The sequence below is a fragment of the Panthera uncia genome, chromosome D1 (assembly GCF_023721935.1).
Source record: "Panthera uncia isolate 11264 chromosome D1, Puncia_PCG_1.0, whole genome shotgun sequence".
In the NCBI taxonomy this organism is placed as follows: Eukaryota; Metazoa; Chordata; class Mammalia; order Carnivora; family Felidae; genus Panthera; species Panthera uncia.
The window spans coordinates 106,587,336-106,614,875 of NC_064808.1; the positions used below are offsets into that span (position 1 = coordinate 106,587,336).

Genomic DNA, 27,540 nt, shown 5'->3' on the forward strand with positions numbered 1-27,540 from the left:
CTGAAGAGGACTCTGTGAATCCATGGTGATGAGATGTTCTGTGCTGAAGTCATCCTTTACTTGCTGACGATGAGAAGATAGTCTCCAATCACCCTCTGTGCTTGCAGTTTAGACCATGAGAATGTGCCCACCAGCTCTGGCAAGCGACAGGAAGTATATAAATGCTTTCTGGCATTGGAGCTCTGTTGGATATTCCCAGAGAACGTTTCCCTTTTAATGTAGTTGGAAACTATAAATTTAACTCCTGCTGGGGGGAAAAAAAAAGTAATGGTTTCACAAAAGAAAAAAGTCAGCTCTTTAAAAGGCTTAACTCCTCGGGGCGCCTGGGTGGCTTGGTCGGTTAAGCGTCTGACTTCGGCTCAGGTCACGATCTCGCGGTCGGTGGGTTTGAGCCCCGCGTTGGGCTCTGTGCTGACAGCTCAGAGCCTGGAGCCTGTTTCAGATTCTGTGTCTCCCTCTCTCTGTGACCCTCCCCCGTTCATGCTCTGTCTCTCTCTGTCTCAAAAATAAATAAACGTTAAAAAAAATTTTTTTTTTAAAAAAGGTTTAACCCCTCTCACAAACATGTGCTTTTTAATGACTGGGAAATTCCTGGTGCAGGGAAAAAAATGTCCTTTTATACAAATGAGGTCATTCTGGTCTTAACTGGCCCTAGGCACTCTAGTTCCTGCGTTCTGTTCCACGTTTTGTGACCAGAGGTTATTGGAAGGGTAATCCCTGTGTGCATAGTCACTGCTTTTAGGGCATGTTGCCAAAGAGAAAGTTATCTTAGCTCACAAGCTTCCCAGCCAGTGCAAGAGGCCCAGCTCCCAGGGGTACCCGGCCAGTGACTGATAATGACTTGGTTTAGCTTGGCCGTGGGTTGAGTTTTTAAAGCACACTTTTCTTGTGCACTGGGATTTTTGTGTCTTCTGCTTCTTTAGATTTCTCAACAGCTCCATTGCTTCTCGATTCAGGAGTGATTTTTCTTGCTTGGGCACATTCTATCTACTGTGCTTTGATTCTGTGCTGAAGAGAAGAAACATCCATGCCAGCATGAGGCCTCCTGTTCATCTTCTTCACCCGGTGTAAATGAAAAACAGCTGTTGAAGGCATTTGCCCTGTACCCATTTCCTTGCACACTTGGAGGCTGATTCCTCCAAAAATTAATTTCTTATTTGGTTCTTACCCCAATTTCTTAATAAAGTCTATGTTCAGGGATCTTCGTGGCTACCTGGGTCAGAAACCTGAAGCCCAGGCTCTGTTGCCTAAATAAGTCTAAGAAAAATTTGTTGACCTGGGAGTAAGAAACTATCTTCAGCTCTCCCAGAAAGGCAAGGATTATACAATTCAGCTGGGAACTAGTTATGTATTTGCTGCAGACCCCATTTTGTTGCCCAGAGCACCTGTGGCCCCTCTTGGAGGCCTCAGCATCCTTGCTTGAAAACTCTCAAGTCCTTGAGGAGGTGAGGCTTGATCTGGGCATGGCCCTTGTTTCTTGAGTCCACCTCCCCTCCACTGCCCTCAAGGCCTCGGTTTGTTGTAGACAACCACAATAAATATTGAGTATTGTAATGAACCTAAGGGCTTGTGCAAAAGAATTGGAAAAAATATGGCTAGGAAATCCTATCACCCTTGAAATGCTGGGAAATTTGGGGTAATTGCTGAGTACCTCATATTACTTCCTGTGGAGAAAATATATGGCAAAATGCATAATGGGTTAATATTTTAAAGTGAAAACTTGTAGGAGATAAATCAGAAGCCCCATATCTGCCTCTGATGCTCAGAAGGGGAAAGGCACTGATTTGCTGATAATATATTTTTATTTTTCTTCTTCTTCTCCAGCCTCAGACGATACAGCAGACTCTCCAGAGGACACTGCAGTATTATGAGCACCAAGTTATTGGGTAAGTAAAACAGACTTTGGTCATTATTTGGAGAAAATTAAAGATAATTACTCAAACATAGCTGTTGGGCATGCACTTTCCTGCCACCCAAGTCAGTCTTCTTTACAGTGGCTGTGGGGCCACTCCTTGGGACCCCTGGACTGATGTCCTTTGGTTTATTTTTGTTTAATCCTTTTAAATGAAATTCCCTTTTGGTATTGTCTTTCCTTTTTAACTTTTCTTCTTCTTGTGTTCTTTCCATCTTCTCCTCCACTGAATCTCCTAATTGTGCCTTCGTAATACAGTCAGGTTTAATGGTACCAACCTGAGAGGCTTTAAATGGGATTTTAGAATCCTTTAGGAAAGTCGACTCCGAGTCATTATAAGCCTAATAGAGTTCAGGGAGAGGTATTGGTTTAGAGTTCCACATTCCACATTGTTCTTTAATCTTTCTTTCCTTGACATCATTTGGATACGGGGTAATATAAGAAGACAAAATCAAGGAACAGGAACTCAAGGCCTCACCAGCGCATAGAAGTTTAAAGTTACTTTAATCTGTTTTATAAGGGAGGATGACGATGGTAACAGCTAATTGAAGATTAGATGCTATGAATAAATGAGATAATTTCAGTGGGAGTATTCTGTAAATAGAAAGCTCCAGATAAGTGTATGGTTTACTTACAACTGCCTATGGCAGAAAGCAGTTGGAAATGCAGAAGGCTAAATTCACCTTCTGATGCAGTCTAGCTTAAAACGGAGGAGTTAAACTCATTGACATGAAAGACAGTGCATATTTATAATTCACATAGTTAATGTTGTCTCTGAGCTGCCATCATTTATTTGTATAAGATTGTGAGCACTTTTGAGGAGCTAACATTCAAATCCTAGTACCTTTTGAAAGGTCATCAAGCATCATTTAACATTTGGGGCCAATAGTCATTGCCCTGGGGATCGAGACTATATTTGTGGCTAGTAGGATGCACTGTGATTATTTTTTTAAACCAAAACAGAAGAAAAGAAGATTTAGTGGAAACATAATCTCGTACCTAGTACAATGCCATATGTTTTAAGTGCTGGATAATTATGTTAATTGTCATTTCAGAGGGAATTGCTTTGAAACCTTGTCACATGAGTACTCAAAAGTGTGGTACTAGGAGAAACATATTATTTAAACTCGTGAAATGGCTTTTGGTTTGAGGCCATTAGTGACTTTAAATGGTTTACCCTAATGGAGGCAAATGATGTCAAATTAATCTCTCCCCACATATTCTAAAATAAAACTTAATCACTCTCATTGGATTTGCTGCTTCCAAAGTGTGGTATTTGGATCAAATTAGTCAATATACTTGGCACAGTTCCTTGTATGTGGTGAGCACTACAACCTGTTTGCTCTTGTGTTTAGTGTCATTATTATTTTTTGAATTGTATTTAAAAAAATTTTTTTTTAATTTTTGAGGGAGAGAGAGAGAGAGAGAGAGTGAGTGAGCAGGGGAGGGGCAGACAGAGAGGGAGACATAGAACCCAAAGCAGGCTCCAGACTCTGAGCAGTCAGCACAGAGCCTGATGCAGCCTCAAACCCATGAACCGTGAGATGATGACCTGAGCCAAAGTCAGTCACCTAACCGACCAAGCCACCAAGGAGCCCCTGTTTTTAATATTTTAAAGAAAATACCAGTAACCAAAGACAAATCATTTCGTGGAATTGCAAATGCCCTCTTTTGAAATGAAATGGTAACTGATGAAATGCTCATTTGTGAACTGAACTTACGTCTTCAGGGCACATTGGAGAGGGAATCTTGTAACTGTGATCAGAGTGGTTACCTAGACTATGTTACCATAATCAGGAGAAAATTCTTTTTTCCATTAGTAAGAGGGAGTTCTCTTTTCTCTCAACCACTGCCTCACCTCTCTTGTTCCCTCTGTCCATGTAGACATAGCCTGTGGTTATTCTTGGTTTCCAAATAGTCTTTGGTAGTTCTGTTTCTTAGAGACAGTGTAAGGAAAACCGTGCATGTGTCTCTGATAAAGAGGCATCCTGATGTCCAGTTGTCTCCAAAGAGACCCGGTAACACATTTTCACCTGAGTGGGGGCTGCCTTCTGAGGACTTGGAAGTACCAGTGCCCACTGCCTTTATTTGTGGGCACGCGAAAAGAAAGGAGATGTTGGTGGCAGTATTGTGACATTGGCCTTTCTTGACTTTGTCTTCCCTCTTCTCTTGGCCCCAGTGTCCCCACCCATCTCTCTTTCTTCCTATTTCTCTTTAATAGTGAAAAAGGAGAGCATCTATTATGACTAACATTTGAATTCAGTATTCACACCTGCCTGTTGTACTTCTTTCAAAGACACAATTAAAGGCTTTTTATCTCTAACTGAAAAGGAGTGTGTTTCTTCCAGTTAAAAGGATGTCAGGCAATTGGTAAAAATTGCTGAGTATTAGTTTACATGTTTCCGGCAGAGGGTGAGGTTGGGAGAGCGATGGTTTTCCAAATCTCTGAAATAGGGCTTTGCCCAAGGTTTGTCTTGAAGTAATTCAGCTTTAAGGAGCCTTGAGTTGGGAGGATGAATCCGGATGAATGGTAAGCCCGGGACGAATAATAAGCTAGCCCTCCTGGGGTTTCTTTTTTTCAAAATTGTAATTGCAGTGCAGTTAACATACAGTGTTATGTTAGCTTCAGGTGTAGAATATGCTTATTCTTCACTTCCATATATCACCCTGTGCTCATCACAAGTGCACCCTTCACCTGTTTCATTCATCCCCCACCCACCTCCCTTTGGGGGACCACCAGTGTGTCAGTGTATTCTCTGTAGTCAAGAGTCTATTTCTTGGTTTGTCTCTTTTGTTTTTCCTTTTGCTCATTTGTTTAGTTTCTTAAATCCCACATATGAGTGACATGATATAGTATCTGTCTTTCTCTGACTGATTTCACTTAGCATAACTTTCTAGCTCCATCCTTGTCCAGAAGGGTCCCAGCCCTTCTGTGTGAATTTCTTAAGTCCCCTCTAATCACTAGCCTCCCAGCCTCCCTTTCTTGTCCTTTAAAACTGCCCTTGGATGGAACTGGAGAGTGTGATGCTAAGTGAAATAAGCCATACAGAGAAAGACAGATACCATATGTTTTCACTCTTATGTGGATCCTGAGAAACTTAACAGAAACCCATGGGGGAGGGGAAGGAAAAAAAAAAAAAAAAGAGGTTAGAGTGGGAGAGAGCCAAAGCATAAGAGACTCTTAAAAACTGACAACAAACTGAGGGTTGATGGGGGGTGGGAGGGAGAGGAGGGTGGGGGATGGGTATTGAGGAGGGCACCTTTTGGGATGAGCACTGGGTGTTGTATGGAAACCAATTTAACAATAAATTTCATATATTGGAAAAAAAAAAAGAGTATCATAGCTAACCAAATACTGTTTTATGGATAGAAGCGCTAAGCAGGCCTTCTCAAATAGGAGAGAACTTGAGCAGTACATCACCAACTAACTTCTGTTAAGGAAAAAAACAAACTACATGTTGAAATTTAATTGTTGAAATAATTCAACAAATTATGTAATGAGTTCTTACAGAGAACTCAGAGTGGCAGAAACCTTTATCCAGAAGATTATTAGTGACTCCGCTTAAATCTAGAACTTCTGTAAGAAAAAGTGTGCAACAAGTGATAGCCATAAATCACGTATGTTCTGTTTCCAAAAATAAGGAAGTTATCAGAGCGGAAGTGAGAACTTTGAGATTTCCAAGTCTTTTAATCTGTGGATCAGGTAATGTCTAAAATTAAAATACATAACTGAAAAGTAATAATTGGAACCAGCAACAACAAACTTGTGAGCACAAGAACAGGTTAAAATGAAAATAATATAGTATTAAGGTATAAATTATTTGTACTGTATTTTCTAAAGTTTTTGCAAGAAGCTTGTGAGACTTTCACGATTGGAATAAAAACAAAAAAGATTTTAAAAAAATTAAAAAAAAATAAAACTGCCCTTGGACCTGCTTTATTTATCAGAACTTCAGGACTGCCTGCTGGTCCTTGATGAATTCTTACAAGTAGTTCACAGAAACTCTCTGAGGCTTTTTTAGTCTCTGAGATGGAGACATGAATGCAGGGAGCAGCTGTTGAAAGGCTCACACAGATGGAGGACGGAAGGGAGGAGCTCGCGAGCCTCTGTCGGGGAGACAGCCTCTCTGTGCCCCAGGAACTTTATCTTTAAACATTTGTTCTAGTCCTCAGCTTGTTCATTCTCTGGTTCACGCAGTTATTCAGAGACTGTTCAGGCTGCAGAAAGGAGGGCTCAAGTTATTCATGCCATGTGGAAAAGCTTCTGCATCCCCACTGTTGCCATGGTGGCTTCTGGCCTGGACACTTAGTCTTGTGCCTCAACGTTGTGTCCACCACAGCAAGGTAACTAATCAGATTAGATTATGTCCCCTTCTCATTTCAGCCCAATGGTTCTCACTTGTTAACGTGCATCAGAATCACCTGTGGGCTTGTTAAAACACAGAGAGCTGGACCTCACCTGCAGGACTCTGACCCCATGTGTCCCATGCACTCTTGGAGCATTTCTAATGAGTTTCCAGATAATATGCTGACGCTGCTGGGCCAGCTATTAAACTGTGAAATCCTTGCTTTACACCATTTAATGGCTTCCTGTGATAGAGTAAAATCTGAACTTTGCCTGTGATCTGGGCTCTGCTTACCTCTCTGATTCCATCTTCTTCCACTCCCCCTTGTCACTCCCCGCCCTCCCTGCCAGGCGTCTGTGGGCTTCTCAACTCCTGCTTAGCCTCAGGACCTTTGCGCATACCATCCCACTTTCCTGAAATGGCCTGTCCCCAGATGGGTGCGTGGATTACTTTTTTTTTTTTCTTTTTTAATGTTCAGGTCTCTTTTTAAACATCGTTATCTTCAGAAAAACATGCCATGGCCGCCCAATCTAGAGAAGCCCTCCATCCATCCCCCCCTTACATCTCCAACCCATATATTTTGTATTCTATTCCTCTCTGGTATTCCTTTTCATAGAACTTATAATAGCCGATGTTATCTTGTTTATTTATCTAAATTACTTTCTTTTCTGTAATCCCATGCCTCTGTAATTTCTTGGTACATAGGAGGGACTAACATGTTTTTGGGGGGTCATTGGGAAGTGTGAATAAATGAAAAAGTTGCTCCCTGGAGGTATATACATAGAAGTATGTGTCTAGTGGATAAAAGAGTAGATTATGCTTGGAAGGGGGCTTAAAATGAGGGGTAGAAATAATCTCCAAGGTTGATTACAGTTGTAGTATCCAAGAGCCTTTCCTGCATAGCATAAATTTTACTGATTTATTTGCTTAGTTTCTCCTTTATGCTTAATGTTCTACCACTGTGTGTCAGTCTTACTTTGTCGTAAGTTTCTTATTTTTAAAATTTTTTATATAAACTCTGCACAAGCACACTCACCTGTCCATACAGCACAATCTTCTTCCCTCAATATGAGGAAAAGGGGCACTGAGTGTACATCTTTGTATTAGTCTTTCTGTAACTCCAGCTTCTAGGGGCTGGACTCACTTCTTGGACAGTGTGGTGGAAGGAACAATCAGAACCAGAAGGGGTAAGTAGGGGACAGGCCGGGATCGCCGTCAGAATTGAAAGGCACCCCAGATTGAGGAAAGTCTGCTTTATGATGACTTTCTCCCTCTGATGTCATTGTTGCCATTATGTTGTGTTCCTCCTGGTCTCTGAGCAGAGGACTGAGAAAATGCTTTGGGAGGAGACCTACCACATACCAGGTTTCCTAGATTTAAAGTCTGATTCTGCCTTTGAATGCTTTAGGGCACATTATGTAACAAAAATGGGCCTCAGTTTTCTCATTTTTAAAGTGGTAATAACATACTAATGTCCAGAGTGCCACCCCCAGCCTCTCTCCTCACGTTTGTGCTTCATGACTCCCCCTGGTCTGTAACTCACCAAAGTGGATTACCATGACAGTGCTGACAAGGCAGAGATTTCTTTTTTTTTTTATTTTTTTTATTTTGTAAAATTTACACCCGAATTAGTTAGCATATAGTGCAACAATGATTTCAGGAGTAGATTCCTTAGTGCCTCTTACCCATTTAGCCCATCCCCCCTCCCACAACCCCTCCAGTAACCCTGTTTTTCCTCCATATTTATGAGTCTCTTCTGTTTTGTCCCCCTCCCTGGTTTTATATTATTTTTGTTTCCCTTTCCTTATGTTCATCTGTTTTGTCTCTTAAAGTCTTCATATGAGTGAAACCATATGATTTTTGTCTTTCTCTGACTAATTTTACTTAGCATAATACCCTCCAGTTCCATCCACTTAGTTGAAAATGGCAAGATTTCGTGCTTTTTGATTTCTGAGTACTACTCCATTGTGTATATATACCACATCTTCTTTATCCATTCATCCATCGATGGACATTTGGGCTCTTTCCATACTTTGGCTATTGTTAATAGTGCTGCTGTAAACATGGGGGGGTGCATATGTCCCTTCGAAACAGCACACCTCTATCCTGTGGATAAATCCCTAGTAGTGCAACTGCTGGGTCATAGGGTAGTTCTATTTTTAGTTTTTTGAGGAACCTCCATACTGTCTTCCAGAGTGGCTGCACCAGCTTCCATTCCCATCAACAATGCCAAAGAGATCCCATTTCTCCACATCCTTGCCAACATATGTTTTTGCCTGAGTTGTTAGTGTTAGCCATTCTGACAGGTGTGAGGTGGTATCTGAGTGTGGTTTTGATTTGTATTTCCCTGATGATGAGTGATGTGGAGCATTTTTTCATGTGTCGTTTGGCCATCTGGATGTCTTCCTTGGAGAAGTGTCTTTTCATGTCTTCTGCCCATTTCTTCACTGGATTATTTGTTATTTGGGTGTTGAGTTTGATAAGTTCTTTCTAGATTTTGGATACTAACCCTTTATCTGATATGTCATTTGCAAATATCATCTCCCATTCTGTCAGTTGCCTTTTGGTTTTGCTGATTGTTTCCTTCGCTGTGTTGTAGACTTTTATTTTGATGAGGTCCCAGTAGTTCATTTTTGCATTTGTTTCCCTTGCCTCCAGAGATGTGTTGAGTAAGAAGTTGCTGCGGCCAAGGTCAAAGAGATTTTTGCCTGCTTTCTCCTCCAGAATTTTGATGGCTTCCTGTCTTACATTGAGGTCTTTCATCCACTTTGAGTTTATTTTTGTGTATGTTGTAAGAAAGTGGTCAGGTTCATTCTTCTGCATGTTGCTATCCACTTTTCCCAGCACCACTTGCTGAAGAAACTGTCTTTATTCCATTGCATATTCTTTCCTGCTTTGTCAAAGATTAGTTGGCCATACGTTTTTGGTTCAATTTGGGGTTCACTATTCTGTTCCATTGATCTGAGTGTCTGTTCTTATGCCAGTACCATACTATCTTGGTGATTACAGCTTTGCAGTATAGCTTGATGTCTGGGATTGTGATGCCTCCTGCTTTGGTTTTGTTTTTCAAGATTGCTTTGGCTCTTCCAGGTCTTTTCTGGTTCCATACAAATTTTATGATTATTTGTTCTAGCTCTATGAAGAATGCTGGTGTTACTTTGATAGGGATTGCATTGAATATGTAGATTGCTTTGGATAGTACCAACATTTTTTTTTCTGTGATAAACTATTTTTCTACCTCAGTTGCTTAAAGGGGGAGAAAAATAAAACATCATTAGGGAGAAGCACAGATAAACTATTTACAGAGATGAAGAAAATTCACAATGGCTGTAACGTCTGCAAGGCAAGAATACTAGGACAAGTTCACCAAAGCAAAGCAATTCATAGCAAAACAAAATACAGGGTGGGGGAGGGGGAGTCATACAGATATGTTTAAAAAAAATAGCACTCATGAAAAAGCCTGCAGGAAAATCAAAGGAGGCTAACCAATTATTACATCAAGCATCTTTAATGAGATGAGCAAAACTACACAGGTTGGTTCTCAAGGACAGTGACATTCAAACAGATGGATCTGCTCACATAAAAAAATATCCAGTGGAAACAAGTCGGTCATTTCTCACAAACTATGCGCATAAACAAAGGGACGACTCTTGAAGGTCCTGCTGTGCTGTACTTCAATCTAAGAGAGTGGGGGTATTTTATTTCAAGTGCAGAAATGGAGGGGATCAGAATCATGGGAAAAGCAAGCCCTTCTGGGGAGGTGACCATCAGGGGTGCCAATCAGATCAGAAGAGACCCTCTGTGTTCTGTCCCCTCCTATGTCAGTGGGCCAAGGGGCCATGATGCCAACAGGGAATTTAAGGCCAGGGTGGGCAGGGAGGTGAGAATGGGGGTTCTGGGGAAGGAGGGGCCTGACATGGATCTGTGCCCACAGTGCCTGAGACACAGCAGTGCCCAGGTGACTCCGCTGTCCCTTCTCAAAGACAGATGTACATAAGTTATTGGCAATAGCCACTGATAGACTGGCCCCCAAAGACAAAAACAACCAGATAATGCTGGTTTTTGAGATACAGTTTTTCTTCCAGATTCAGTTCAATTAGTATTTACAGGAACAGGGTGTGTGTGTGTGTGTGTGTGTGTGTGTGTGTGTGTGTGTTCACTTTTGGTAATGTCCACTACAGGACATAGGTGCTCCAAGTCACATATCCTCAACCCCCGTGAGCCATCAGCACTAAAAGCCCACCCCAAGGAATGCCCCAAGAAGCTTATTTGGTCAATATTCAAAGTAATTTTATGCCTGTTTCCTGGACTCACCTGAGGAGGCTCTACAAAGTTTGTAAGAAGTTTCCCTCTGGTCCTGTTACATTCCAGGTGAGGGTGGGAGGTTGGGGTAGGTAGGAAGAATGTTCACGCTGGGTACAAGAAGCAAAATGCCAGGAGACTGCACAAGAAAAAAAATTTTCTTTTTAAACTGACTGAAGCAATGAGGACATGAGTCTTTTCTGAGAATTAAAAAAGAGTAAAAGAACATTGGTTCAAATGGGCAGCTAGGACACTCTCAGCAGGCATGGACAGTGGCGGGGCTGGCCCCGACCGGGACTGTGTCCTCTATCTAGTAATGGTAGCAAACCCCACTTTGTTATGCCTCTCTTAAGATCTAGTTGATAAAAATTATGTGAAATTTATGTGAATCTTGTGAAATCGGCAAATAGTCTGGGAACTGATAGTCATAGCTAGGAGCAAATACAGGGTAGCCACGGCCATAGATAGTCACAAAGTTGGGGTAGCCTAGCATTCCCATGCCAAGCATGAATGCGTCCATGGTGTAAGGCAGTCCCCGGGCCTGGCCTCTTGTCCCCAGTGGGAACATAACTTCCCTAGGCTGAGCTTTCTTACATTCCACCATTTTATTATTGATTTCATGGAAATGAATCCCACAGACTTTTTCTACATCTTCATTCTCAAACGTAACAAAGCCAAACCCTCTGAGCCTTTTGGTCATCTTATCAAACATCAGCATTGCATCCTCCATCTTGCCAAACTGCTCAAAGTACTGTTTTACATCCTCCACCACCATGTTCGCAGATAATCTGCCTACGAATATCTTCTTTGTTCTTGTGACCATCTTGGGTTGTGCCCCACGAGGAAATGCAACTTTGGGGTCAATCATCTTGGAATCGAACTCATGGTGGGGCTGACTTAATACTTCATCTACACTTGCTGGGTCTGCGAACGTGACGAAACCGAAGACTCTGGAGCATTTCCTAGTGGGATCTCTCATGACCATACGTTCTCTAATTTCTCCAAATTTGCTAAAATAGTCTCTAAGGCTATCTGGTGACGTCTGCCAGCTCAGTCAATCGATAAACATGTCACCGGGGTCGTGCTGGGAGTTGTGGGCACTGCCGGAGCTGCCTTGGCTCCCATTTGCCTCCATAGTTGAGCCACCCCCCACCCCCCACCCCCCACCCCCAAAAAACTGAGCCCCACAGGGATCGGAGCAGAGCCGCAGCTGGCTACCAGCCCGAGATCTCCGGCTCCCTCCTCCCCCTCCTCCTCCTCCTTTCCCCGGGCACCTCCCAATCTCTCAGCCAGTGGTGGAGCACAGGAAGCCACACACGTGGGCTCCGCTGAGCTCAGCCTGGCTGCTCCACATACCCGCCCCCATCCCCACCTCTCCCCCTCCTCCTCCTCACCCCCATCTGGGTAGTATCAACACTTTAACAATATTTGTTCTTCCTATCCAGGAGCATGGAATATTTTTCCATTTTTTTTGTGTGTCTTCTTCAATTTCTTTCATAAGCTTTATACAGTTTTCAGTGTATAGATTTTTCACCTCTTTGGTTAGATTTATTCCTAGATATTTTATGCTTTTTGGTGCAACTGTAAATGGGATCAATTCCTTGATTTCTCTTTCTGTTGCTTCATTGTTGGTGAATAGGACTGCAACCGATTTCTGTGCATTGCTTTTATATCCTGAAACTGCTGAATTCATGAACCAATTCTCGCAGTTTTTTGGTGGAATCTTTTGGGTTTTCCATATAGAGTATCATGTCATCTGCGAAGAGTGAAAGTTTGCCTCCTCCTGGCCGATTTGGATGCCTTTTATTTCTTTGTGTTGTCTGATTGCAGAGGCTAAGACTTCCAATACTATGTTGAATAACAGTGGTGAGAGTGGACATCCCTGTCTTGTTCCTAATCTTAGGGGGAAAGCTCTCAGTTTTTCACCATCGAGGATGATATTAGCGTTGGGTCGTTCATATAAGGCTTTTATGATCTCCAGGTGTGCTCCTTCTAACCCTACTTTCTTGAGGGTTTTTAATCAAGAACGGATGCTGTATTTTGACAAATACAAAATTTCTTTCTCTGCATCTATTGAGAGGATCATATGGTTTTTGTCCTTTCTTTTATTGATGTGATGAATCACGTTAATTATTTTGTGGATATTGAACCAGCCCTGCATCCCAGATATAAATCCCACTTGGGTGTGGTGAATAATTTTTTTAATGTATTGTTGGATCCGGTTGGCTACTAATCTTGTTGAGAATTTTTGCATCCATGTTCATCAGGGAAATTGGTCTATAGTTTTCCTTTTTTGTGGCATCCCTGTCTGGTTTTGGAATCAAAGTAATGTTGGCTTCATAGAAAGAGTTTGGAAGTTTTCCTTCCATTTCTAGTTTTTGGAACAGTTTCAAGAGAATAGGTGTTAAGTCTTCCTTAAATGTTTGGTAGAATGCCCCTGGAAAGCCATCTGGCCCTGGACTCTTGGTTTTTGGCAGATTTTTGATTACTAACTCAATTTCCTTACTGATTATGGGTCTGTTCAAATTTTCTATTTCTTCCGGTTTCAGTTTTGATAGTGTATATGTTTCTAGGAATTTGTCCATTTCTTCCAGATTACCCATTTTATTGGCATATAATTGCTCATAATATTCTCATATTATTGTTTTTATTTCTGTTGTGTTGGTTGTGATTTTGCCTCTTTCATTCGTGATTTTATTTGGGTCCTTTCCTTTTTCTTCTTGATCAAACTGGCTATTGGTTTATCAATTTTGTTAATTCTTTCAAAGAACCACCTTATGGTTTCATTGATCTGTTCTACTGGTGGGTTTTTTTTGTTTTTTTGTTTTGTTTTGTTTTGTTTGTTTTTTTGGTTTTGAGAGCATTAATTTCTGCTCTAATCTTTATTATTTCCTGTCTTCTGCTGGTTTTGTGTTTAATTTGCTGTTCTTTTTCCAAGTCTTTAAGGTGTATGGTTAGGTTATGTATGTGAGATCTTTCTTCCTTCTTTAGGAAGGCGTGGATTGCTATATACTTTCCTCTTAAGACTGCCTTTGCTGCATCCCAGAAGTTTTGAGTTGTGGTGTTATCATTTTCATTGACTTCTGTACACTTTTTAGTTTCCTCTTTAACTGCTTGGTTAGCCCATTCATTCCTTAGTAGGATGTTCTTCAGTCTCCAAGTATTTGTTACCTTTCCAAATTTTTTCTTGTGGTTGATTTCGAGCTTCATAGCGTTGTGATCTGAAAATATGCATGGTATGATCTCAATCTTTCTGTACTTACTTAGGGCTGATTTGTGTCTCGGTATATGGTCTATTCTGGAGAACGTTCCATGTGCACTGGAGAAGAATGTATATTCTGCTGCTTTAGGATGAAATGTTCTGAATATATCTGTTAAGTCCATCTGGTCCAGTGTGTCATTCAAAGCCATTGTTTTCTTGTTGATTTTTTGATTAGATGATCTGTCCATTGCTGTAAGTGGGGTGTTGAAGTCTCCTACTATGATGGTATTACTATCGATGAGTTTCTTTATGTTTGTGATTAATTGATTTATATATTTGGGTGCTATCACATTTGGAACATGAATGTTTACAATTGTTAGGTCTTCTTGGTGGATAGACCCCTTGATTATGATATAATGCCCTTCTGCATCTCTTGATACAGTCTTTATTTTAAAGTCTAGATTGTCTGATATAAGTATGGCTCCTCCAGCTTTCTTTTGTTGACCATTAGCATGATAGATGGTTCTCCATCCCCTTATTTTCAATCGGAAGGTGTCTTTAGGTCTAAAGTGGGTCTCTTGTAAACAGCATATAGATGGATCTTGTTTTCTTATCCATTCTTTTACCCTATGTCTTTTGATTGGAGCATTGAGTCCATTGATGTTTAGGGTGAGCACTGAAAGATATGAATTTATTGCCATTATGACGCTTGTAGAGTTGGAGTTTCTGGTGGTATTCTCTGGTCTTTTCTAATCTTTATTGCTTTTAATATATATATATATATATATATATATATATATATATATATATATAATTTTTTTTAGTCTTCTCTTCCCTCACAGAGTCCCCCTTAAAATTTCTTGTAGGACTGGTTTACTGGCCACAAAATCCTTTAATTTTTGTTTGGGAAACTTTTTATCTCTCCTTCTGTTTTGAATGACATCCTTGCTGGATAAAGAATTCTTGACTGCATATTTTTCTGATTCAGCACACTGAATATATTCTGCCCCTCCTTTCTGGCCTGCCAAGTTTCTGTGGATAGTTCTGCTGCAAACCTAATCTGTCTTTCCTTGTAGGTTAGGGACTGTTTTTCCCTTGCTGCTTTCATGATTCTCTCCTTGTCTGAGTATTTTGTGAATTTGACTATGATATGCCTTGTTGATGGTCAGTTTTTGTTGAATCTAATGTGGTCCTCTGTGATTCCTGGATTTTGATGTCTGTGTCTTTCCCCAGGTTAGCAAAGTTTTCTGCTATGATTTGCTCACAGAACCCTTCTACCCCTATCTCTCTCTCTTCCTCTTCTGGGACCCCGATGATTCTGATGTTCCTTTTTAATGACTCACTGATTTCTCTCATTCTTAAATCATGCTTTTTTGCCTTATTCTCCCTCTTTTTTTCTGCTTCATTATTCTCTATAAGTTTGCCCTCTATATCATTGATTCTCTGTTCTGACTCATTCATCCTTACCACCACGGCATCCATCCGTGATTGCAGCCCAGTTTTAGCATTTTTAATATCATTCTTGCTATTTTTTACTTCTTTTATCTCTGCAGAAAGGGACTCTAATCTATTTTTGACTCCAGCTAGTATTCTTATTATCGTGATTCTAAATTCTGGTTCAGACATCTTGCTTGTATGTGTGTTGGTTAAATCCCTGGCTGTCGTTTCTTCGTGTTATTTCTTTTGGGGAAATTCCTTCATTTTGTTATTTTGAAGGGAGAAAAGGAAGTAATGAGGTAGAAACATTAAAATTTAAAAAATAAATTAAAAAATATTAAAATTAAAAAAATTTAACACACACACACACACAAATTGAATAAATGATGCAAGATCCTAGGTGTGTTTTGGTCCGTGTGTTGAAAGTGGTTTGACAGATTAGATTAAAAAAAGGGGTGGAAAAAGAAAAAAAAAGGAAATTTTTTGAGAATTTGAAAAAATAAATACACTGAAGTGGACTAAAATAAGATGATGGAGGTACACTAGAATTTGAAAAAATATACACAGAAGTAAAGAATATAGTAGAAAAAAAACTAAAGAAAAATATTTTTATTAAAAATTAAAAATAAATGTAAAATTTTTCATTTTCTGTTTAAGAAAAAAGAAGAGAAAATAAAAAGAGGAAAAAGATAAAAAAAGGAAAAAAGAAATCATGAAAATTTGAAAAAATACACTGTATTAGACTAAAATAAAATTATGGAAATAAAATAGAATTAGAAAAAAATTTACATAAAAGCAAAAAATATAGTAATGAAAATTAAATAAGAATATTTTAATAGAAATTGAAAATAAAAATGAAGTATTCCTCTTTGTCCATTCAAGAAAAAGAAAAGAATTGAAAAAGAGAAAAAAAGAAAAAGAAAGAAAAAAAAAAGGAAATTGTTTAAAATTTTTAAAAGGTGAATACACTGAATTAGACTAAAATAAAATTATGGAAGTAAAGTAGAATTTGAAAAAATTTACACAAAAGTAAAAAATATAATAAAAATTAAAGAAAGATACTTTTAATAAAAATTGAAAGTAAAAATGAATTATTTCTCTTTCTCTATTCAAGAAAAAGTAAAGGATTGTAAAAGAGAAAAAGGAAAAAGAAATAAAATTGAATAGATGAACCTGCTAACAGATTGAAGTAGGACTGAAATTGCTTCATTTTCTCCTAAAAGTCAGTCTATGTAAGTCTTTATAGTCCATAAATTAAGCTAGCGGTGAGACTTGTTTCTTGAAGAGCAAGGTTGGCCCAGTTGGGCAGGGCTCAGTGTAATGGCTCAGTTCTCTGCTAGATGGTGTTGCTAGCCTACTGAGGTGGATTGTTGTGGAGCTCGTAGGTGGGCATGCGCAGAAGCAGTGAAAATGGCGCTACCCAGCTACCCAGTCTGTTCTCCAGGATCAGCAGTTGTGCACGCATCCTCTGTCTTCAGCTTTTGCCCACTCCCTGCTTTTTCACTCTCTGTACCAGACCCCAGGCAGTACCTCTCTCCCAAGTTTTGTCTCAGATGCAGCTGTTTTCTCTGGCCCCTTATTTCTGAAGGACTGCATCTTTGACCCATTCCAGCCCTCTGTGGGAGGGTCTCACTGAGCAATGGCCGAATAAGTAGTGGCCAAATATCGGCAACACCCAGAAACGCCCGCTGAACCCTATTGTTGCCTGTGCCCCAAGACTGCGTCCAGCTGCCACCTGGCCCCAGAAAATGTTTGGGAGATAGTGTAGCAGCAGTGTTTCAGGGATGACGGAAAATCACAACACACATCTGGCATCAGGCTTTACCCTTAATGACCTTGCCCCAGCACCAGCGAATGTGGCCACCTTCTGGGGTCTGTTGGGACCAGGTGGCTTCAACCGTCTCTACCAAATGTTCTTCCAGCAGTGGAACCGCTTTTCCCCATGTGGCCCAAGAACCTCCTGGACCCCACTCTGTTCCTGGGGATTTGCCCTTCCCACTACAGCACTGCCACGTATCGAGGTGCAGAGCTGCAGCCTTTGTGCTCCCCTTGTTTACAGTCTTAATGGAATTTAAACACTCTCCTTTCTCCTTTCTCCCTGTTTAGTTTAGTCCCTGCGACTGTTTCCAATTTTCCACTTTCTCTCCAGCTACTTTTGGGGAGGGGTACTTTTCCTGTATTCTCCCCCCTTCCCCAGTTTCCATCCTCTCTCTGTCCACAAAAGTGATTCCCTACCTTTTGCAGCTTCTCACTCCCCAAGTTCATTTCTCCGCACCATGTACCTGCTGAATTCTGTGGTTCAGGTTGTGCAGATTGTTGTGTTAATCCTCCAATCAGTTTTCTAGTTGTGTAGGATGGTTTAGTGTTGGTCTGGCTGTATTTCATGGACAGGAGACACACAAAAAACTTCCATGCTGTTCCGCCATCTTGGCTCTTCCCCTGAATATAGCTTTTCTAACTATAAAGAGACATGGTTCTTTTTACCAGGTCACATTTTTTTGTTTCTAAAAATACCAATTTTAGCACATCTCCTGTTTAAAAGAACCATCTCTGTTTCTTTCTTAGTAAAGAAAAGATAAGGAAAGGAAAGAAAAGGCAACTTGGTGTGTGTGTGTGTGTGTGTGTGTGTGTGTGTGTTTGTGTGTGCATGTATTGCCATAAACTACTGTATGTGTGTATATGTGTATATATATATATATACACACACATATATGCATACTGTATTATATACATATAGTACCCTCATATACATACATACATGTATACATACATACATATATACACATATATATGTACACATATTTACATACTGTATTATATACATATAGTACCCTCTTATGCATACACACACATATACATACATACATACATACATACGTACATACATACATAACTTTGGCCAACTCCTTGAACTAAAAGACATTTTACAAATAACTTTGGCTAATGATGATTCTGGCTATAAATGTATTTTCTTATGAAGATAGAAAACAAATAAGGGTCTAGAGAACAAGGGTTTTGAACTGATAAAGATGGGAGGAATCTGCTTATCCTTCTATTACAGCACATTTCATGGTGTGCTTCCGAATCGTCTCCAGGTCTTTCTCTCCACCTTGACTGTGGGTATCTAGTGGTTAGGTGCTATATTAGTCCTTTGTAACCACACCAATAAGGCAGGGGGCCTGGAAGGGTAGGTATTGTTTGAAAGAAGTATTGTTTGAAAGACAAAGGCTGAGGAACTGTTCCAGAGGAAGGAAAGCTAAAGATACAAGACAAATGCAGTGAATAATCCTGTATTGGATCCTGTGCTAGGAAGGAGCCATGAAGAACATTACTGGGCCAATAAACGGAATTGGAATATGGAGTGTGGATTAGATAATATTGTGCCAAAGTTAAATTTCCTCATCTTCAAAACTGTACTGTGGTTTTGTAAGGGAACATCCTTGTTCGTAGGAAATATGCACTGATGTATTTAGGGAAGGACCTTTGCCACTTAATTCTCAAATTGTGTGTGTGTGTGTGTGTGTGTGTGTGTGTGTGTCTGTGTGTGTGTGTGTGTGTGACAGAGAGAGAGAGAATGAGAATAAAACAGAAGGGATAAATTTCTAACAAATTGATGAATCTTTATAAAAGAAAATGGGAGTTTTTGGTACTATTGGTACTATTTGGTACTATTCCTACTATTCCTACTTTGGTACTATTTGCTACTATCCTCTAAGTTTGAAATTATATCAAAATCAAATAGTTGTAAAAGCTGTTGAATAAAATGATAATTGAGATAGGTAAGCCCAAAAGGACTTTGTATTTCTACTTGGTGGTAGCCCCAATTAAGAAAAAAATCCAAACCTAAACTAAAACACATGAATAAGAGCTTGTAGTCTATTTTTATATTTAAGTGTGTTTTTCCCCCAACGTCACTCATGAAAGCACCAAATTTTATACATGTAATGAGTGTCCAGAGTAGAGCCCATCTATGAGGTGTATTTCCTCCGGTTCTGTGGTCTTGCTTATTAATCTGTTGCAGTGCTAAGGACCTTGAAGATGAAATTAGAATAGTGTCTGAACATAATCCCACTCCATTTATCTAATACTGCAGGGAACTGGTCTCAGAGCAGGTGATTCATGCCTCTAGTGATAGGAAGGGTGCCTGGGTGGCTCAGTTGGTTAAGTGACCAACTTCAGGTCAGGTCATGATGTTATAGTTCGGTTCATAGGTTCAAGCCCCACATTGGGCTCTGTGCTGACAGCTCAGAGCCTGGAGCCTGCTTCAGATACTGTGTCTCCCTCTCTCTCTGCCCCTTGCCCACTCGTACTCTGTCTCAGTCTCAAAAATAAACATTGAAAAAACATAACAAATAAATACCCACGGTAAATGACTTTTCACAATCTGTCATCAGTGATTAGATACTATTGCAATGTGCTATTAAAGTGTTTCTGTGTTTAGGTGCTTTCTGCCTCTGTCTACAGCAGCATGTACAGTTAGTTAAACAGAATCTTCACCTTAAGCAGGACATCATGCTAAGTAGCTGTTTAGTGTTTAAACTGAGCTAATAGTTTAGAGTGAACTATTTAAAGGTGATTAAAACCCCTGTGACAATTACCACACATAGTTAAAATGACCACGGCTCACTTGTTGCAATTCATAGTGGGTCAGAGCATCTGGCACATTCTTGATACTCATTTTCTTTCTTGTTGGACAGATGGAATACTTTTCAAGAACTATATCCATTTTTTAAAGTTTATTTTATTTTAGAGACAGAGAGACAGAAACAGAGTATGAGTGGGGGAGGGGGAGAGAGAGGGAGACACAGAATCCAAAGCAGGCTGACAAAGTTGTGCTGACAGCTCAGAGCCTGGCACGGGGCTCAAACTCACGAACTGTGAGACCATGACCTGAGCTGAAGTCAGATGCTTAATCGACTGAGCCACCCAGGTACCCTAAGAACCATATCCATTTTAAATGCATCTCTGTGTAATTCTTTAAAGCCCTAATTGTTGTATAGAAATAATGGGATTTAAGTGAATTATACTCAAATTTCAAACTTGTATAGGATCAGAAGCCAACATACAAGGCAGATAAATGTCATTTCATGTCTCCCTACGTATTCTTAACCACCCCCTTCCAATCTGACGTCCACACATGCATTTTCATGCTGTGACATACTTGACAATCTTGATCCTTAGGGGGCACAATTTTTAATTAAATGATGGGCTGAATCTAGTTACTGATGGGAGGCAGAAATTTAAGTAACAGCGGTATTCACAAACCAGTATGGCTGCTTCCACTTTAGTATGCAAGAAAAATAGGGATTTGGGGGATAGAGTATATCTTACCACAAACAGGCTTGCCTGCTCTTGGTTTCATTCTTGTCTTATTTATCTATGTATTTGGATCATTCTCATAAGTCAAACAGGGATGTTAGTAAGTTTCACTGTTGGCTCAGTTCTCCTGGCAACAGAATTGTAGTTTATTGGCTCACTGTTTTAAAAGAAGATCGCCCACCTTGCAAGGTTTGCACTTGCAACAAGGTGGCCATGGTCAAAAAACAAAAAACAGTATATCTCTTTGCCTTCTAGGGCACCAGGCCAACCATTTCATTGTCACTGGGATAGAAAAAGCAAACTCTGTTGACCATTGACATCCTTCTGGAAGCTAGAAAGGAAATAGCAATCAATATTCTGGCAAGTCCTGGGAATGGACTGAGGAGAGAAAAGCCAGGGGGTTTTTTTGGTTTGTTTGTTTTTTTGTTTTTGTTTTTGTTTTTTCTTTCATTTATGACTTTCTCTACACCACACTAAATAAGTGCTTTGGAAAGAATGGTTTTTTTTTAATTTACATCCAAATTAGTTAGCATATAGTGAAACAGTGATTTCAAGAGTAGATTCCTTAATGCCCCTTACCCATTTAGCCCATCCCCCCTCCCACAACCCCTCCAGTAAGCCTCAGTTTGTTCTACATATTTACGAGTCTCTTCTGTTTTGTCCCCTTCCCTGGTTTTATATTATGTTTGTTTCCCTTCCCTTGTGTTCATCTGTTTTGTCTCTTAAAGTCCTCATATGAGTGAAATCATATGATTTTTGTCTTTCTCTGACTGAGTAATTTCACATAGCATAATATGGTCCAGTTCCATCCATGTAGTTGCAAATGGCAAGATTTCAAGCTTTTTGATTACCGAGTAATACTCTATCGTATATATATATATATATATATATATATATATATATATATATATACACAACATCTTCTTTATCCATTGATCCATCGATGGACATTTGGGCTCTTTCCATACTTTGGCTATTGTGGATAGTGCTGCTATAAACATGGGGGTGCATGTGTCCCTTCAAAACAGCACACCTGTATCCCATAGATAAATGCCTAGTAGTGCAATTACTGGGTCGTAGGGTAGTTCTATTTTTAGTTTTTTGAGGAACCTCCATACTGTTTTCCAGAGTGGCTGCACAAGCTTGAATTCCCAGGCATCTTTTGTTGACTGAAAGTTCAAGATCTTACAGCTCTGTAATATCTTCTTCCTGTCAAGTACTAGATTTGGTTGACCTTTGGATAATGCTTTTTTGTTTGCTTTCAAATATTAACAAAGATTTCTCATAGAACCTTTAGTTTTCTTTAGGAGTTAAGGAGTAATAGGGCAGGGATAAACGTTTATAGGAAAATGAAGAGCTCTGAATACAGACATTTTTGTTTTATATCTCCTTTGGGTCAAGTGGCCCCTAAACTGACCTATTAAGCTATCTATAGGAAGAAATTAAGCCTTTGGTCTGTTTTCTTCCTTTTGCACCTTCTATGTCCCATTGTTTTTCTTCTATCCCCTCAAAAACAGGTAGAGTGTCCCCTTCTTTGTCCTCCTATGCTCTCTTGTGATAACCCCAGTGAGGGTCTGAGTGATAGGACATGAGTTGGATAGTAGGGCATGCTCACAAGGTACTGATGAGGTCAGACTAATTTGAGAAACGATTCTTGTTGGGACATTTTAAGAGACAAGAACAGGAGATGATTCTTAGGTTATGTCTCCAGGATCTGCCAGTGCATCTCAGAGGTAGATTGTGCTCAGCTTACTGTCTTCATTCCTCATCTGCCCTGAATTTAAAGATGGGGGTTTTCACTAAAATCCAGTCTTTGGCATTCTTTTGCATGAATTTGTTGTATGTGTCCTATTGTGATAATGACAAACTTGGCTTACTGGTTTTTGGTTGACAAAGTGCTTTTATTAGCAATTATTTTATTCCTCCTTAAATTCTCCTCGTTGTTCCCTCTGCTAAGTTGTGCATAAAAGGGGATCTAACACATACCCATGTGGGCTCTCCCTGTTACCACCACCACCACTTTTGCTTTGGAATGGGAATAATTTAAGAACTTAAAGCCACGGACTTATTAGTATCCAGTCCATATTTTCTGCATTATCTACATTTCTATATTAATGAGCCCCCTCATGTTTCAGTTAAAATTTAAAGCAACCTAAATATTCATTTATTCATTCACACATGTACTGAACAAATATTTATTGTACACTGGGTACCTTGTGTAGGCTCTGATTTACTCAGCCAAGTGTAATGGAATGCTATATAAGTTCGTTATAGAGCATTCTGTTACCTTTTTCTCTTTGGGCTTCTGAAGCATTCTGTTCGGAGCCTTGGGTCAAAGACACTATAATGTAGAACATAATCTGCCCCGATTCCTTAGTGTATCTTCCTATTAAACTTAGGTGTGCCATATTACAACTTATAAGGCTTTAGTATCAGTAATCTGAAACCTTTCCATCCTCTTGGTAATAGCCCACACCTTAGATTATTGTGAAGAAATAATTCAAAACAAGAAGAAGAAACTTTAAATAATGGCTCGATGGCGTTTATTGAATGCTCTTTACAATGACAAAATATTGGCAACAACCAACCGTCTTACTGTGAGGAAATGGTCAATTAATATATGATCTGCTTCCAAGGATATTAAGCAGCTGTTGCAATGAGAACAGTGTGGCAAGATGACACTGTGGCATGGGAGAATGTTTATGATGTTGTGATAGCCTGATTTCCCCAGGAAACAGACTCAGATGAAGATTTGTGCTCAGGAACCCTTAGTTAGGACCGATGACACACCAGGCAAACCCCTGTAGATATCAAGTCCTGAGAATAACGCTTTGTGGCTCGCAGCTCCACCCTCCAATCATCCCTTTTTCTGGAAGTTAGGTAGCATGTGTTTACAGCTTTATAGTTTCACCAGACTACTTCCTTGTGAGGATGTGAAGAAAGGAGAGGGGCCAGGGTTCACGTGCTGTCACAGGAAAGGACTCTGCTCAGCTTTTCACAGTTGCCCTCCATGGAGACCAGGAAGACTCATCTTTGCATTACAGCTCATGTCTTTGGATACAGGTTGCCCTGGGGAAGGGACGTTGGGTCAGGCAGCCTTATTTAGCTCAAGGCAATTTCTAGAGCAAGACTCTGCTGAGCACTGACAGCTACAAATACCCCCGCCTCTGCTAGAGAGAAACAATTACACAAAAAGAAAAATAGGCAAAAACCAAGTGTTTTTGTGTCCACTGTGAATCCAGCTTTGTAAAATATGTGTATGGGTATGCACAAAAACTGGAAGGGGACAGAGAAAAAAATGAACACAGCTATGTCACAAAAGCAAAAGAAATAATAAGGGCATAACCCTTTCCCCAAAGAAACCGTGAATCCAAAGAGATTACTGGTTCCTTTACAATAACAGAGGAGCTCAAATGTAGATGGTATCCCCTCCTGATTTAAAAAGCTGGCCATTTTTGTTAATTCTTGTGTGTCTGAGGCTTGCCCTTGTGTTCTATTTGTGGAATATGTCCAGATGTGGTGTGACAAATATAGCTCAGAGTTCCTGTCAGGTTCCTGTGGAAATGGTAACACACATGAACAGTCTCTGTTCATCTGTTCATACAGTGGCCTTACCCATGATGGAGAAGACATAGAGGATATTCATTCAGTCCATGCGTGTGCCATCGGTACTGTTTTTCCATAGTCCTCACTTGCTTCCCTACCTGGCCTAGCATCTTCCATATGTATGATCTAAAGGGAACGGAGTGTGAAAAGTGTGGATGGGGTCAGGGCAAATAAATAGGACACTGAAAAACAGTTTGAAGTCTATACTCTAGTGAGGATGAGTAAATACAGACATCTATTTTTCCACGTTAGAGCACATATACACACAGGGCTGAAACCTGGAGTCAAAGCATCTCACGTCAGCTCCTCTTATCTGAAATAGACCTCTTTTATCTCTGCTGCTTTATTGTTCCCTTCCTCCTGGTAACTTACAGTGTCCTTCGAAATCACACCTGTTCTGTATCTTTTTTCTCATGTACTCTTGCCTTTCACATCCATTTAAGATCATTCTTTTGAGCTGCCTTTAATGGATTTTGAATTAGTTCTTTGAAAACAAGATGAGAAGACAAAGGAGAGCCTGTGAGCTATTTTCAGGCAGTTTAACAGATTTTTGTGGGGAGAACAGAGGGTATAATAGAATATAATAAAGTGATAGGAATAGATTGTTTCTCTGTGGAAGAAGGAAGGAATTATGTGATCACTAGAGATATTATCAGGAGAGCATGCTTCAGGAGTTCCTCATCATGGGTGGTGTAGAAGTAGACGAAGGATGACTATTTATAAGGAATACTATATTTTTTTAGTATGTACTATATTTATTTATTTTGAGACAGAGCACAAGCTGGGGAGGAACAGAGAGAGGGAGAGAGAGAATCCCAAGCAGGCTCCACACTGTCAGTGCAGAGCCTGATGCAGGGCTCAAACCCACGAACCATGAGATCATGACTTGAGCTGAAATCAATAGTTGGATGCTCAATTGACTGAGCTACCCAGGCACCCTGAGGACTACTGTATTTTGATGGAGGTTAGACGGGTTAGTGCAGTTCCAGGGCATCTAATGACTTCATGTCACTGATCTTGTGTGAAACAGTGTAGCTACAAATTATTTTGTAAATAAACACATACATAGTTCCATGCTATTGTCCTCCAGAAGTACAAAAGTACTAGGATTGCTTCTTCATGCATGCTCTATAGGCTGCCATATGCTACTGTAATAGCCACATCATGGACGTATGATGTGATAATTTCTGTCACACTTAAAGTCTGATATTTGGCTAAGGAAACTCATAGGTTTAGCCTTTGGCTAACTTTTACCTATATCATTTGGAAAGTGGTAAAAAATTTTCAGATTCTCCTCAATTTTATTTCTTTACTATAACACAACTTTCATTCCAAAACCTAATAATTTCTGTACAAATTGGTCAGACACGTAGCTCCCAAGACTGGGTTGCAGCAGTTCAGGAGGGTGACTCACACAGCTGAACAATTGTAGAGGCGTAGCAATCAAAGAGGCATTAGCAGTGATTAATGGCTCCGAGTAAGCCCTCTGAGGATCTGTCCTTGTGGAAATGAAACTCTCCTGCCATCGCTACAGTGGCCTCCAATTTGAGCAGGGACAGTCGTCATCAACGGAAGCCAGAGTCCATGCATATTTGCACTGTGATTCCCTCTCCAACCTTCTTAGCCACCAGGTGAAAGATTGGGAGAAGTACAGGCATGAGAAATGATGAGAGAAGCTCTCTGTGGGAAGATGCCAAAGCCTGTGAACCATTGCCCTATTTATGCAATGCAAAAATGCAGGTTTTTGGGTATAGAGCTGAGGTAGGTGCTTGGCCAGCTCCTCTTTGTAATGAGCTTGTGTGTGTGTGTGTGTGTGTGTGTGTGTGTGTGTGAGAGAGAGAGAGAGAGAGAGAGAGAGAGAGAGAACATTAGAGTGTGTGTGTGCATGCCCTTATCAAATCTGGCTGGAACTTGTTTACATCTGAAGATTCAGGATTTTCTACAATTTAGGGGAAGTTCTTTTGGTTTATATTTCTTCCTCCATTGTTTTTTTTCTTCTCATTCTAGATCACACTGTTTTTAGAGGTTGTACTTTTCATTAATTGTCCTACTAAATCTGTTTTAGAGTCAACAGAGGAATCCAGACAAATATATATAATACAAGGGAATATCTGGTATTTTACAAGAATGGCACACAGATAGGCTTTGCTGTTTGAAAGGAAAGAGAAACAACTGATAATATTGGAGTGTAATTTTATGATGCTCTTTTTTTAAAACTTAGATTAATCTCTTAATTTACATATTAAAAATTTCCAATCATACAACATTCGACACCCAGTCTCTATTTCATCATTTCCATAGGATGCTCTGCTTTTTAGATGTGGTTTCTTGGTGAAAAATGTATCGCAGACTGTAAATGTGGCCCAGATTATAAAGAGTCTGGCTTCACCTCCATTATGCCATATTTCTATCAAAATTTATATCCTATGCATATTTTAAAGTATATCTTAGCATATTCTCCAATTTAAAAACTTTAAACTTAACCATCACAAATGTCCCTGAAGCACTTAATATGCTTTTGATAATACCTACTCCTTTGGGTATTCAGTAATTAATCTTAAATATATTAGAGAGTTCCCTGTTGTTAGCAAATTCTTTGTTAGCTCAAAGATGTTAAAACCCTATTTTTTTTTAAAAAAAAATCTGAATGTATACTCTGTTTTCTTTAACTATATCATAAAATTTGAAACAATTAATTTTGGTTCACTTATATTTAAAAGTAAATATATGACATAGTTGTGTTCCTTTTGGAGAGGGGCAGAGATGCCACAAATGCAGTAAAAGGAGAATGATTTGCTTCTAAAATAGTAGAAACTCATTGTTTAACTCTTCACAGATTAAGGCCAAGATTGATAAGGATCTTTCTTTTCACTATTATACCTATACTGTTACTTACTTAACTCCAGAATATCCTGAAACTACAGAGGTTTTATATCACCCCAACAGAGATTCAAATGAAACCGCATTGATAGATCAGATTGAAAACAGTTTTCTTTAAAATTACAATTCAGGCAATGGCATTTCTTTTTTTTTCTCATGAATATAATTTATTGTCAACTTGGCTTCCATACAGCACCAGTGTTCCTCCCAACAAGTGCCCTCCTCAATGCCCGTCACCCATTTCCCCCTCTCCCCTGCGCCCCATCCACCCTTAGTTTGTTCTCTGTATTTAATAGTCTCTTGTGGTTTGCCTCCCTCCCTCTCTGTTTGTATCCATTTTTCCCCCTTCCCTTCCCCCATGGTCTTCTGTTCAATTTCTCAAGATCCACATATGAGTGAAAAACTATGATATCTGTCATTCTCTGACTGATTTATTTCCCTCAGCATAATACCTTCCACTTCCAGTGGCATTTCTTTTGAGCCTTTCTCCTTTGTTATTATTTAGACATATGCATATAGTATTTACCGGTAAGTCT

The 27,540-nt window shown here is 39.8% G+C and overlaps 2 protein-coding genes and 1 non-coding gene across 3 annotated transcripts in view; 1 reads left to right on the plus strand and 2 right to left on the minus strand.

Moving 5' to 3' along the window:
• Window positions 1-1,742: 1,742 nt before the first annotated feature.
• Window positions 1,743-27,540, plus strand: part of LOC125915529 (guanylate cyclase soluble subunit alpha-2-like) — a 33,474-nt gene continuing 7,676 nt past the window's right edge. The window contains exon 1 of the mRNA XM_049621459.1: window positions 1,743-1,886. The gene's annotated coding sequence lies outside the window, so the exon portion shown is untranslated. The remainder of the gene's footprint in view (window positions 1,887-27,540) is intronic.
• Window positions 10,916-11,695, minus strand: LOC125915524 (RNA-binding protein Musashi homolog 2-like). Its single transcript, XM_049621444.1, is given in 1 exon segment — window positions 10,916-11,695. A coding segment is annotated over 1 exon segment (780 nt).
• LOC125917810 (small Cajal body-specific RNA 7) lies at window positions 26,306-26,422 on the minus strand. The gene has a single exon (XR_007456302.1). It is a non-coding gene; the product is annotated as a small Cajal body-specific RNA 7 (non-coding RNA).